This window comes from the organism of the source record quoted next, unplaced genomic scaffold (genome assembly GCF_019419815.1).
Source record: "Pyrus x bretschneideri cultivar Hongxiangsu unplaced genomic scaffold, Pyrus_bretschneideri_v1 Contig7, whole genome shotgun sequence".
NCBI lineage: Eukaryota > Viridiplantae > Streptophyta > Magnoliopsida > Rosales > Rosaceae > Pyrus > Pyrus x bretschneideri.
Window position 1 is genome coordinate 1,669,665 of NW_025999809.1, and position 15,768 is coordinate 1,685,432.

At 33.8% G+C, this 15,768-nt stretch overlaps 1 protein-coding gene across 1 annotated transcript; it reads right to left on the reverse strand.

Annotated features, from left to right (window-relative positions):
• Positions 1-1,388: 1,388 nt before the first annotated feature.
• On the reverse strand, positions 1,389-13,016 carry LOC103939515 (heterodimeric geranylgeranyl pyrophosphate synthase small subunit, chloroplastic). Its single transcript, XM_048573899.1, is given in 7 exon segments — positions 1,389-1,585; positions 11,751-11,824; positions 12,004-12,202; positions 12,205-12,258; positions 12,261-12,390; positions 12,670-12,854; positions 12,857-13,016. Coding segments are annotated over 7 exon segments (999 nt in total).
• Positions 13,017-15,768: the final 2,752 nt, after the last annotated feature.

The window sequence follows — 15,768 nt, forward strand, 5'->3', positions numbered from 1 at the left end:
TTAATTTACATATTGAATTGAGTTTGTAAGGGTAGATTAGGTAGTAAACTTGGGTTTAAAGAGATTTTAGTTTTTTACTTGAAAATAATATGGGTGCTGAGAGTAAATTGGGTGTAGAAAAAAGTTATAATGGTTCAAATAAAATTTTCCTTTCTAAAAACATTGTCACATCCCGGCCTAGGCGGGACCACATCCTAGGCCCGACTCCACCGTAGCACAATATTGTCCGCTTTGGGCCCCAACCACGCCCTCACGGTTTTGTTTTTGAGAACTCACACAAGAACTTCCCGATGGGTCACCCATCCTGGGAGTGCTCTAGCCCCCTTCTCGCTTAACTTCAGAGTTCCTACGGAATCCGAAGCCAATGAGGACATGATGCATACAAATGATCTTGATAAAAAGCTTTGTCGGAGTTTTCAACTTGGTCGAAGAAAAAAAGTGTCCCGCACCAAAAGATTACAAATGAGAACTATCCTCAATGTGAATGAGTTTTACACTTTGCAAAAGATGTGAATACTAATATGATCATTAGTTAGTTAATGTTTTTAATGTGTTTTTGTTCATATAAGAAATAGATTATAATTTATAAAACAAATTCAAATTTGAGTGCAAGAAGGTAGGCGGGCACACAACTAACTTGACCAACAAGACTAACCCACTTTTGCAATAAAATTCCCAAGTGAAAAGTTTGTATCCTAAAATCTCAATCTAAAAAGATCATTTTTTTTTAAATCTTTGCCTAGGCATTAAGCGGTTGGCCACTGCGATTAATCTCCACATGATTAAAAAAATAAGAAATGACATTTAGGTCTGCCTAAGCGCCTGCCTTACCTACCTAGACCGCTTAGGTCGCAATTCTCACTTAGATATAAATTGAAATAGATAACTTTCATATTGCATTATTTTTCAATAAATTATAAGAAACTTGTTGAATAGTTGAATGAACACTCATTATTTGCCTATTTCCCCCTGTTTTCAATATGTTTTAGTATTTTATAATTTATATATCATTTTATTTTGCAACTTATATATTCCAATACAATTATATAATATTTTAAGTATAAGTAGATATTTATTTATATGTTACACAATAAATTTAGTTAAAATTAAAAATAAAAAAAAATAAAAAAACCACCTAAGCCCCCTAAGCAGTGCTAGACCTCTACCCATCACCTGACTAGTGCCTGATGTCTTTTAGAACCTTCCAAAAAAACCAACCCCCTCCCACAACTTGGAAATTCAGCTCAACCCAATCTATCTTCTTCTAACACTCTTGTAATTGCTATGTGAAATTAATGGGACATGCTAATGCAAGATTAATCCAAAATGATAATACAATTTTCTGCAAATTAAACATCAAACCATATAAAGCTTATGCTTTAATTCTATCAATAACTGACACTAAAACCTCTATCAATAGCATAATCCACAAAGCTATAAAGTGGCACCATTCCATCCCCATACTTCTCAAACCCATCCAACTCCTGCTTAGCTTTGGCCCTAAGCTGCTCCACCACCTCCATAGATTTCTCCAACCCATACATTTTCACGTAGCTGAACCCCTTCTTCTTCCCATCATCATCGGCATCATCCCCATGTTAGAGTATGAGTGTGATTCATATGGTTTGGTTCCTTGTTGTCTCATATTGCTATAAAGAAGTCTTAATATGTTTATGAGAGTTAATTCGGCTTTGGTTTGGATTGAAACTCTCTGTTGATAAGCTTAAGAATAGAACTCGTACAAGGATTTGGTCTTATATTCCTTGTAGGATTATTATAGGGTAATCCAGATTTTGTAGTATAAAAAACCACAAGCCTCTGCTCTCACAAATAATATGCTCTTATTGTTCCAATTACCTATAACTTGGAGAGCATTGAGTTTTGCAGAGAGGAGAAGGTTGTGTGTAGATTCGTCCATGTCTTCTTCATCCATCACTACTACAAAAGGACCTAATAGTGTCAGTTGTTGCGTCGGTTTAATATTATATAGTGGCGAAAAAGAGATTTGCGACACTCACTGAAGATGACGTCGTATTTACTGTCGCTTATAAGCGTCATAAAATTTCTATGTCGCTTTTAAACCGACGTAAAAATTTAGTGTCGCTTATAACCGACATATATTTTAATATTTTTAAGTACTGGCGTCGCTTTAAATAAAATAGTGTCGCTTTTAAGCGACATAAACTATGGGTGTCGCTTCTAGGCGACACTAATTCTTGTTTTTAATATTTTAAATCCTGCGTCGGTTTTGAGCGCCATATATTTTGAAAACCAGTGTCGGTTGTAAGCGACACATTGATGGTCTTTATATCCTCTCCCCCGTGTTTTCTTTTTCTTCTCTTGCACTTTTCTTATTCGTTCTTCCAATTTTTACAAAGTCTCCCGTGTTCTCTCTCTTTCAGCTTTCTCCTTTGGTTTTCAAACTTCATTTGTTCCTCTTCACAACAGTAAGTTCTTCTTGCTTATAATATTTTTATTTTCTCCTCTTATGTTTAATTTTTAGTTACAATTTATTTTTGTAGGAAATTTATTTGAGTTGGTTGAGTACATAAAGAATTGTTGACGTCGAAATTCTTCAACAAATCAGGTTTGTATCACTAACTTCTTTAATTTTTAAATTGTATAATACACAAGTTTATTTATTCAAAAATTATAATTTAAGCACTTAGATAAAATTCTACTATTTTTGTTAAATTAATAAAAATTTAGTCGAATTAATTAATTTTGTCACTCTAATTGTTATTTTAATTTGTTGTTATTTTGATAATTTTTTGTTGTTATTTACTAGAATGGATTAGATGAACATAATTTGAATTGTTATGAGAAAATGGAATGAATAATATTTATAAGCATTTATGTTAAATTAACAATATTAAATATAACATAAACTTATAATATTGAGTAATATAAGAATATATTATGTTAATTTTTTTTTTTTTTTTTGCACTCTAATTGTTATTTTAATTTGTTGTTATTTTGATAATTTTTTGTTGTTATTTACTAGAATGGATTAGATGAACATAATTTGAATTGTTATGAGAAAATGGAATGAATAATATTTATAAGCATTTATGTTAAATTAACAATATTAAATATAACATAAACTTATAATATTGAGTAATATAAGAATATATTATGTTAATTTTTTTTTTTGCACTCTAATTGTTATTTTAATTTGTTGTTATTTTGATAATTTTTTGTTGTTATTTACTCGAATGGATTAGATGAACATAATTTGAATTGTTATGAGAAAATGGAATGAATAATATTTATAAGCATTTATGTTAAATTAACAATATTAAATATAACATAAACTTATAATATTGAGTAATATAAGAATATATTATGTTAATTTTTTTTTTTTTTGCACTCTAATTGTTATTTTAATTTGTTGTTATTTTGATAATTTTTTGTTGTTATTTACTAGAATGGATTAGATGAACATAATTTGAATTGTTATGAGAAAATGGAATGAATAATATTTATAAGCATTTATGTTAAATTAACAATATTAAATATAACATAAACTTATAATATTGAGTAATATAAGAATATATTATGTTAATTTTTTTTTTTTTTGCACTCTAATAAGAATATAACCTAAACTTATAATATTTAGGAATATAAGAATATAAGAATATAACCTTTCATAAGAATATAACCTAAACTTATAATATAAGAATATCCTTTCATATAAGAATATAACCTTTCATATAAGAATATAACCTAAACTTATAATATTTAGGAATATAAGAATATAAGAATATAACCTTTCATAAGAATATAACCTAAACTTATAATATAAGAATATCCTTTCATATAAGAATATAACCTTTCATATAAGAATATAATCTAAACTTATAATAATTAGGAATATAAGAATATATTAATTATTTTTTTTTGCACTCTAATTGTTATTTGAATTTGTTGTTATTTTGATAAGTTTGATAACTTTTGGTTGTTATTTATTAGAATGGATTAGATGAGCATAATTTTGATAACTTTTTGTTGTTATTTTAATTTGTTTTTACTATAATAGGTGTTGAAAATTAAAAGATTGCAATCGTGATAGAGTTCGAGGGGTGAAAGATAGAAATTGAAAATTTTGATAGTTATGCCTACATGATAGGGATTGAAAGATTGTAGGCATCTTAGTGTCAACGTAATATTTTACCTTCGTAAAGTGGTAAAATATGGACAAGAGTTGGTTGACAATACCCCGAAATTTTGAAGCGTATACAACTGGAATTAATTTGTTTTTGGATCAAGCAGTTGCAAATGGTGTTGGTCCTGATAAGTTTAGATGTCCTTGCAAAAGATGTTGTAATCGATATACTTTTGTTAGGAACACCATTGTTGAACATCTCATATTGTATGATATGGATAAAGATTATAAAAACGCTTGTTGGCGATATCATGGCGAGCAAAACATTGGAGAGCAAAATATGGGAATTGGAGAAGAAGAAACAGGAGATGAGGTGATTGGCATGCATGATTTTCTTAATGATGTATTTGTCCAACCATTAACAGAAGAAGGTGTTGGGCCATCTACTGAGCCCCCTATTGGGGAAGGGCGTCCAGAAGAGGTGCAGACTTTTTTTAAGTTGCTTGAAGAGGCAGATCAAGATTTGTGGCCAGGTTGTAAGGAGTTTAAGAAATTGGAAGCAGTTGTAAGATTGTATCAGATCAAGTGTTTAGCGGGAATGCCTGACGAGATCTTCACCACTTTACTGGAGTTAATTAAAAAAATGTTGCCTGAAGGGGATTGTTTGCCTGAATCCTGTTATAAGGCAAAAAAACTTATAAATGATTTGGGGCTGTCGTATGTGAAAATTGATGCATGTCCCAATGATTGCATGATTTATTGGAAAGATACTTCAGATTTGACCGTGTGCTCAGTTTGTGGTAAATCAAGATATAAAATTACCAATGCAGAGGATAGCTCGAGGAAAAAGGTCGCAGCTAAGGTTATGTGGTATTTTCCTTTAAAACCACGATTGCAACGATTTTTTATGTCGAAGCATATGGCTGAACATATGAGATGGCATGCAACTGAATGTCCTAAGGATGAGTTTATGAGACGTCCTTCAGTTTTAACTGTGACATCCCACATCGCCCAGGGGACTGATCCTTAAATGTATATTCCCATCCTACCTAGCACAAGGCTTTTTGGGAACTCACACGAGAACTTCCCGATGGGTCACCCATCCTGGGAGTGCTCTCGTGCGCTACTCGCTTAACTTCGGAGTTCTCATGGAACCCGAAGCCAGTGAGCTCCCAAAAGGCCTTGTGCTAGGTAGGATGGGAATATACATTTAAGGATCAGTCCCCTGGGCGATGTGGGATGTCACAATCCACCCCCCTTAGGGGCCCGACGTCCTCGTCGGCACACACGCGGCCAGGGTTAGGCTCTGATACCAATTTCACATCCTGGCCCGGGGCGCACCACTTCCCGGGCCCGCTCCACCACCGTAGCACGATATTGTCCGCTTTGGGCCCCGACCACGCCCTCACGGTTTTGTTTTTGGGAACTCACACGAGAACTTCCCGATGGGTCACCCATCCTGGGAGTGCTCTCGTGTTTAATTGTGACATCCCACATCGCCTAGGGGACTGATCCTTAAATGTATATTCCCATCCTACCTAACACAAGGCCTTTCGGGAGCTCACTGGCTTCGGGTTCCATGGGAACTCCGAAGTTAAGCGAGTAGCGCACGAGAGCACTCCCAGGATGGGTGACCCATCGGGAAGTTCTCGTGTGAGTTCCCAAAAACAAAACCGTGAGGGCGTGGTCGGGGCCCAAAGCGGACAATATCGTGCTACGGTGGTGGAGCGGGCCCGAAAAGTGGTACGCCCCGGGCCGGGATGTGAAATTAACAGTTTTAAAAACTATAATAATTATATATATTAACTTAAAAACTATAATAATTATATATTAATTTAACAGTTTTACACCCCTAAAGACTATAATAATTATAATTATTATTATATATAATTATATATATTAACTTAAAAACTATAATAATTATATATTAATTTAACAGTTTTACACCCCTAAAGACTATAATAATTATAATTATTATTATATATAATTATATATATTAATTTAACAGTTTTATATAATTATATATATTAATTTAAAAACTATAATAATTATATATAATTATATATTAATTTAACAGTTTTACACCCCTAAAAACTATAATAATTATATATATAATTATTATACGAATTCTACGAAACTAATTTCAACGATCCAACCGTCAAACATGTTTGTATATAATTCGAGATCGTATACGAAAAAAATCGTTGTTTGTATATAATTCGAGATCGTATACGAAAAAAATCGCAAAAAACAAACATTCTGGGATGAAGTAACGGGACAAAAAATTTCGACGATTATCAACGAAAAATGACGATTTAACGGTTATTTTAAGTCCGATTTTGATGATTTTTTGCAGCTACACTCCTTGAACCTATATGAATACAATGAATGAATTCGATCTTCAAATTAAAATATTTATACTAGTGGATACCACAAAATCTTACGTTATACTTAATGAAAGTGTGAATAAACTCTTAAGTCTTAGTGAATCTATCGTTTTGATGGGATACGCATTCTACGAAACTAATTTCAACGATCTAACCGTCAAACATGTTTGTATATAATTCGAGATTGTATACGAAAAAAATCGCAAAAAACAAACATTCTGGGATGAAGTAACGGGACAAAAAATTTCGACGGTTATCAACGAAAAACGACGATTTAACGGTTAGTTTAAGTCCGATTTTGATGATTTTTTGCAGCTACACTCCTTGAACCTATATGAATATAATGAATGAATTCGATCTTCAAATTAAAATATTTATACTAGTGGATACCACAAAATCTTGCGTTATACTTAATGAAAGTGTGAATAAACTCTTAAGTCTTAGTGAATCTATCGTTTTGATGGGATACGCATTCTACGAAACTAATTTCAACGATCCAACCGTCAAACATGTTTGTATATAATTCGAGATCGTATACGAAAAAAATCGCAAAAAACAAACATTCTGGGATGAAGTAACGGGCCATGCATGATCGACGGTTATCAACTAAAAATGACGATTTAACAGTTATTGTAAGCCTGATTTTGATGATTTTTTACAGCTACACTCCTTGAACCTATATGAATACAATGAATGAATTCGATCTTCAAATTAAAATATTTATACTAGTGGATACCACAAAATCTTACGTTATACTTAATGAAAGTGTGATGATCAATGAAAATTGATGATTTTGTAAAAAGAATAAAATGCAAGCTTTAAGTTACATTGGCAAGGTTTAAACTTTTGAGAAATGCTCATCTAATCCATTATAGTAAATAACAACCAAATGTTATCAAAGTTATCAAAATAACAACAAATTAAATGTTATCAAAGTCATCTAATCCATTATAGTAAATAACAACCAAATGTTATCAAAGTTAAACTTTTGAGAAATGCTCATCTAATCCATAATATATACTTATATTACTAAATATTATAAGTTTATGTTATATTTAATATTGTTAATTTAACATAAATGCTTATAAATATTATTCATTCCATTTTCTCAAAACAACTCAAATTATGTTCATCTAATCCATTCTAGTAAATAACAACAAAAAATTATCAAAATAAAAACAAATTAAAATAACAATTACAGTGCAAAAAAAATTGATTCAACTTAATAAATTTATTTATTAAAATATTATATGAGATAACATAACTGATTACTTTTTAATTTTGGATTAAAATTTTTTATTTTTTTTGTTTCTATTTTTATCCTTGTTCTCTTTTTTTTGTAAGTTAAAACTTTTTTTTTTATGTTGGGCGGGAATTTTCCCGGTATTTTTGCACGGGGGAATGGGTTGGAAGACTTTGTCAGTCATTATCATATCAAATTATGCTTATAGTGGCCTTAACCGATGCAAAATTATACACTTTCGAGAGTATCTGCTACAATGGATTTTCTGTCAGAGACACTACACAAATTTGTTCTTATTTCGACGCAAATTTTATCTTATTTCGACACAAACTTGTTCTTATTTCGATGTTATAAAAATCTGTCAGTCTAACGTCGGTTTTAACCAACGCAATGTAGCCTAATTTCGACGGTACTGACATAGTATGTCAGCCTATAATGATGTTGAGTCAGACGGTACTGTTAGGCTAGTCAAAAGCTATAAGACATAGTGTCGGTTTTAAGCGACACAATGGGTCCTTATTTTGACGCAATGGGTCCTTATTTCAACACTATGCCACATAACGTCGGTTTTAACCGACGCAATGGTCTGAAGAGTATGTCAGGCTTTCTGCCCAAAGTATGTCAAGCCCAAAGTATGTCAGGTCTGTAGCTTTCTGCCCAAAGTATGTCAGGTCTGTGTAGGCTTTCTGTCAAAGTCAGACCTTGTGTCGGTTTTAACCGACGCAAAGTGTTCATATTTCGACACTATGCAATTATCCACATTTAATCTTCTTGATTTCCTATCTCGTCTCTATCCCCCACTTCTGTCTCTCGTCTTTATCCCCCACTTCCCCACTTCTGTCTCTCATCTCTATCCCCCACTTCAGCCATATTCCTTCCACTTCTGTCTCTCGTCTCTTTCCCCCATTTCAGCCATATTCCTTCTCCTTCCATTAAATTTTGCTATGGATAGTTCTCGTGAAGATCAATGTTCTGAAGAACGTCACTTGGAAGAGGACGAGGGTGATGCTGGTTCTTTTTTGAATTGTTATTAATCTCAGTTTTTATTTTTATTTTTTTGTGTGTGTGTTTGAACTATTATTATTGCTAAACTGAAAATATACATTTGTTTCCTGGTTTTTAATTGTGTGTTTGTATTAACAAGGTACATCTCAACGGAGGCGTGGACCCTCAATTCCTAAATGGACGAAACAGCTTTGTTCGTTTGATTCGTCCGGAAAATGCATTAGTGATAATGCTAGTGCTTTTTCAAAACATGTAGCAGCGGAGGTTAGGGACTATAGAAATCTGCCGTCGGAGAAAGATTGGCGTAAGGTTACGGAAGAAGATAAGGAAGCTTTCTGGAATAGAATAAAGGTATAGGTGTTTTTATTTTTAGTTGAAAATAGAAGAATAAGTCAATGATTGTAATAATAATTGACTAGCGTGATTTTTTTTGTTTTTTGTTTTTATGTATGTAGGGAAATATTTTTTTTGAAGATGCAGATATAGTAAAAATGCCTTTGATCCGTCATATGACGCTTAAGATTGCGGAGCATGCGCATAAAGAGTTTAGAAATAAGTTAAAAAAAAAGTATTATACAAAAAGAGCAGAAGAGCTGCGCAGCGAGCCTCCTCCTGATGTGATTCTTGCCCAGTGGGATGATTTGTTGGCATATTGGAATAGAGACAAAACAAAGGTAAACCTTACACGATTTATTTCGTTATAACTTTAAAGTTGCCTAATATAATCTTTTTTTTTCTTTCGTTTTTTTTTTCAGGAGGTTGCTGAAAAAAATAAGATTAATCGGGGATTGAAATCAATGAACCATACCACTGGTACAAAATCCTTTGCAAGAGTGCGGGAAGAATATGTATGGATTGTACATTTTGAAGAAATGATTAATTTTAAATAATTATATTTATTTTTAGTATGAGGTTTGCTTAAGTTGTTTGTATGAAATTTTATTTTTGATAAAGCGGAAGAAGCATGGGAAAGAAGCAGATCCTGTAACCTTTTTTCGTGAATGTCATACACGAAAAGATAAAACATGGATTGATGAAACATCGGAGCGTACAGGGGTAATAGATTTTTTCGTGTTAGTATTTGATTTTATTAGTATTTATTATCTATAGCTTATTTTTATGTTTTACGATTGAATTTTTGTTTTTAAAAATTGTAATGCAAGTCAACAATGGAGAGCAATCTGCAAACATTGATTGAGTCGGGCCAGGAGGATAGTGAAGATCTTAGGACCCAAGTTTATGTTGATACTATGGGTCCTGAGAGGCATAATAGAGTCAGAGGATACGGTCATGGTGTGACTCCTGATATGGTGTCTTATGCATCTTCTTCATCTTCTACATCAATTTCCTCCAGGAGATCATCTAAGAGTTCAATGGCGTTGCTGATGACTCAAAATAATGAGTTGAAAATGAGGGACGAAAATAATAATAAACGGATTTCGGACCTAGAGAACAAGCAAAATCAGTTGTTTGCATGGTTTTTTCAAAGATTTCAGCCACAACCACCGTATAGCCCGGGAACCCAACAACCAGGCCAGAGTCAACCTCCTCAACAGTCGGGCCAAAGTCAGCCTCCCCCTGCATATCCGTATGCTGGCCATAATCAGCAACCTCCATATCCTGTGTATCCGATGCCTGCGCAGCCCATGCCATACATGCAGCAGCCGCCCATCCCATACATGCAGCAACCACCTTATCAAGTGCCAGTGTATCGACCTGAGATGGCTGCTCCTAGTGGATTTTTTCCTGAAGTTCCAGCTGAGGGGTTTTCTGGAATGCTTGCAGGTGTTGGATTTGATGTGGACTTGTCGAGGATTTTTGGATCAGATGGAGGATCTCAAGGAGAAGGATCTGGACGACGTTCAGGCGCAGATTCGGTTTAATTGGTTCTTTTTCTTGTCGGTTAAATACGACACTATAATTGTTCTATCTTTTTGTTTTTTTATGTTATGTTTGTAATGTCGGATTTAATGTTTGTTACGACGGACGGCTTTTTGGATTTTATGTGAAATGTTAGATGTACAGTTTGGCACTATTGTTTTTGTTATTTATTTTTATTAATGTTTATTTAGATCTTAAAATTTATTATTTTGATTATATAATTTATTTTAGTTGGAATTAATTGAAATTCCATGCAGTTGTCCATCTATTTTTATTATTATTAACAAATATAGTGTCGGTTAAGACCGTTACTAGATTTTATATTTTATTTATTTAATTGTTATCTAACGTCGGTTTAAGGGATATTTTATTTATTTAATTTTAATATAATGTCGATTAAAAGCGACAGTAGATTGCATACTTTATAATTAAATAGCTGATGCACGTGTAAGTAGCGTCGCTTTAAACCGACGTTAAGGTTAGTGTCGCTTTAAACTGACGCTGTGTAGTGGCGGATTAAGCTCAAAAAGCGACACTGAAGCCCTTTCGCGACGCTAGCAATAGTGTCGCTATTGAAATGCGACATTACATTGTTCAATGTCGGATTTGTGCCAAATTTTCGACAGAAATTTGATTTCTCGTCGGTTTTCCCTCCGCCAGTGATAGCATATATTGTAGTAGTGCATGAACATGTCTATGTTAAACTTAGAAACACAAAACTTTTCAAATCAATTTCATATCTCAGAAATAGATGGGACAAATAGTGACAAATAGTCTCGTGCATTCTATAACTTATTTAGACAGGCTAACAGAGTTGAAAAGCTTGCTGAAATTATACAAAGATTGGAGCAAGGTGATCTAAAGCTTAGAGTTTGGGCTTTGGAATCTGAGAGGGCATTCCAGCTGGTTGCAACTGTCCAGAAGACTATTGGGAATGTGAGTTGAACTTATTCATGACCTAATGGCATACACACATGGGAAAGACTCCGTCAAACAATCTGCAGGTATGTGTTGCAGATATTACTTCAATATTTGCATATGCAGAACATATTTGATGCATTGGTTGTGATTTAGTTGGTAAATTCTTGTGTTCTTGGCTAAGTATATTATAAAGGCTGTGTTTTCTCTTACACCCCGCCCTTCATCTTCTTCTTGAGAATATCATCAACCACCCGATACAATACCCCTACAGCTCTCCCATACGAGTGATTTTTTAGTGTACCGGTAACGGGGTAGTACACCACATGTCATTATACAAATGTTGAGATGTGTGCTGAATAAAAAGTTAATAACTTAAAAAATAAAATTTTTCATCACTTTTATTAAAACACGTGATATATTACTTGTGTTCCCGTCATAATTAAAAATTTCCCATTCCATACCTCCTCCGTCTATCCACCCCATCATCTTCACCACCACCCAACAATCATCGGCAAACAGCAGAGCACTGGCTCATCTCCCCAAATTTCTTCTCCTGCGCCAATTCCACCGCATTTGGCCCGCCTTCAAGGTCCAGGAACTGCCCGGCCGCCATTCTGGTGGACCCCACGGTCTGAGCAATCTCCGTGATCACACGCAGAGGCGTGGTTCCGGGACGAGGTCGGAAGGGGTGTTTGACACAATGTGCTGAAACCCTATGGAAACAGACTATCGCCGGCGAAGAGTGCCATGTTGTCTCCGTAGATTGTGTAGTTCGAGGGCTGGCGTCGCCGTGATGGATCGTCATCCATGCATGGAAGATCATCGTGCATGAGCGAAGCCGCATGTACCTATCAATTGTCATTCAAAGAAAAGCAAGCGACTTTATGGATATTCCAATCACAAAATACAAAACCCAAGTAAAAAATTGAACAAATTAGCGGCTAATTATCCAAAACCGAGTTAAATAAACACGATTTAAAGCAAGATTCCACATCTTTATTCTGAAAACCCAATTCGGATTCTGAGCAAAAAATCCATTTGATGCAAGAATATTCATTGGGTTCTATGGAATCAGTGTAATTAGTTTCTGTAAACAACCATTCACTGATTTAGTTTCTGTAAACAACCATTTCGAGAGCACATGCGGTGGGGAAGGCGGCGAGGCGGTTGCCGCCGAAGAGCTCACAGGCGGTGACGCACATGACAGGTGAGGCTCGCTTGGCGCCGTCGGCCAGCATAGAGTAACGCATGGATTGATATATCTGCTTCGGATACCGAATGGGTATAGCTTCGTGAAGCTTCTGATTGATGCAGTGATCAGGGTCGTCCAGTAGGTTTTCAAATCGAAGTTGTTGGATCTCGATTGGGTTGAAATGGACGGTGGCGGTGAAGCGGAGGAGCAACGGATGGGGAAAGCAAACTTGCTTGGCAGATAGACGTGGAATAATGTAGATATCATTGAGAAAGCGGCCATTTTTTCCTGGCTTCTTCTGCGCTAATTTTTAGTTGCGACTAGAATGTGAAAAATATGTATTTTTATATAAATGGTAGAAAATTTTAATTTTTAAGTTATTAATATTTTAATAAATATATTTTACTATTTATATAAAAACACATAATATACCATCATATAACGATTGGATAAAAAGAAATAAAATTTAATGAAAATGACTTGAATTAAGTTTATTTTAACAAAAAATCATTCTATAATTTTATTTAATGAAAAAGACTTAAGCTTTAATGGAAAAGACATAAAATTTAATTAAAAAGACAAAAGTTTAATATAATAAAAAAATGAAATAGAAAAAATAATAAAAAAACTGACTCGTGCTTCCATAACACACATTATTTTTTAAACCATACAATAATATACTATTTCTGAAACTAAACTGTATTACATTATTTCTGAAATTAAATACTATTTTTGAAAACTGAACACTACTACACTATTTTTGAAACTGAACATGGACATTATTTCTAAAACTAAACACATGTTGACATGCACTGACTATTTTTTAAACTGAATATGATATTCTCCAAAAAGTCTCACGATCATTTTTTTCTCCCATCTTAAAATTTGTCGACACTTTCTCACCTTCTGAACACCTTTCCTTCTTCTAATTTTCTTCGATTTTCATCCTATTATATTGAATCACAAATCTGAAGGAAAAAAAAATGCCTTAATGTCGTAAAGAGATACGAAAAATATAAAGACGTAAGCCCCGACACGCACAGTAACAACAAGGCCACGTTCTACCATTACAAACCTATAATTCAAAGAGAAAACTCAATAATTACATTTAGTGACTAAGATATTTGTCGAAGTTCGTCAGGTTCCTAGGGAAGTTCTGTCATCCGCGAGCTAGCATGGTATGCTATATTATGCATTTATATTGGGAGAATTTTCCTCGATTCTTAGATTTTTTCTTCTTTTTTTTTTTTCTTGGGTTTGTGATTCTTATTGGGATTTATTTTCTGGGTTTGTTTTGAATAGAAACAGGCTTCCAATTGCTATAAATGGGGAGTGGTTGATTTTGGTTTTTTTGTTTGTTTATTTACTTATGAGATTAATGGGTCTCATTGTTGACCGCCGCATAAGAGCTTTCAGCCACTTGCATGTGCTGTAGCTTAGGTGCCGAGTCAGAAGCAACAAAGGTATGTTGCATCTTATAAGGTCATCTTTAACCGAAAATTAGTTAGAGGGATTTTTTAGCCTTCTTATCCTTTAAAATATTAATATTTTAATAAACAGTATATGGTATATTTGTCTTCATCTCTAACCGAGAACCAAAGGGCCATAGGACCAAACATAATTTATTATTTAAATTTAAAAACTACAACAACTTAAATTTAAAAACTACAACTTATATTTAAAAACTACAAATTAAATTTAAAAAAAATTTGAATCCAACGGTAATTAGCCGTTGTATTTGAAATTTTGGCCTACCATTCTTTTCGGATATAACCAACAGGAATAATGAAAATTTTGGCCCGGCCCAGGGCTGGCTGCTTTGGGCTAACTGGTTGGCCCTTTGGCCCTTTTTTGTCTAGTGGGGCGCACGAGCACTTTGGCTTAACCCTCGGTTAGAGACGATTTTCGGACTATTTTTGGCCCTTTGGCCCTCTAGACCTTTCGATTGGAGATGACCTAAGATAACTTTTGATTAAAGTTTAAAGTCTAGAAATTTTTTTTATTAGTTTCCCTAAAAAGGAAATTAAGCCAGTCGACTATATTTAAGTTATACAATTGACTTGCAAATTTTTCCGTTTTGCTATTTCCAGACTTGATGTAATTCTTTCGAGTTATTGAAGAGCAACTTACTATCTTTAGCTCAATGCATTGTAGGAAACTATTAAACCATGCCTCCAGACTCCAGTACAATGTTATTAAATCATCACAATCATCAAATAAAACATCTGGAATATAATTGGAAAGCTTGTCAAAGCCAAGTACATATATATCCTCACTAAATGAAGCTAGGTTAACCATAAAGGACCCAACTTGTGTTAAATTGTTAATTGTTAGGAAGGAGAAAATTCAACTGGAGTGCATAAACATGATTGCTTTCCTTTAATATGATCCAAATAAATACGAGTCAGATTTGTTGATCAAGAAATTATGTCGGCCTGTATGCAACTTGAGTTCAAATCTTCTCGGTATAAGTTGGATTAGTTTAAAGGGTGGTACTCTGCACATAATCACTTCTACTTTTCACACACCCTATCAATTTTCGGTCGTCTGATCGAATGAATTGATTAAGATCAATGGACAAAAATTAATAAAATGTGTGTTGCTCTAGTTTAAATTCAGATATTGAGCTATAAAAATAAATAAATAAAAAGATGTCCTGTCCAAAATCTCATTAGCTAAAGAGTAATGTTATTCATACCATAGGTGGCATTTGATGTGGACAGCCACATCATTTGAATTAATCAATTAATCAATTTTTAAATTTAGTTCATTATTTAATAAACTAATAATTAATAAAAACTACTTAATTAAATGATGATTGTGGTATACAGTCTTTCTCCTTCTTTTCCTTGGGTTTTGCAAATTTTTCAAATGATGTGGTTGTCCAAATCAGATGTCATCTAGGGCGTGTTTACCAAATCGGAATGAAAGTCTAGGAAACAGAATTGCACGAACTCCAAGTCATTCCAGTGTTTACCAAACCGTAGGGAATCAACATTCAGGTGGGACCCACCCAAAATCCGGAATACAATTC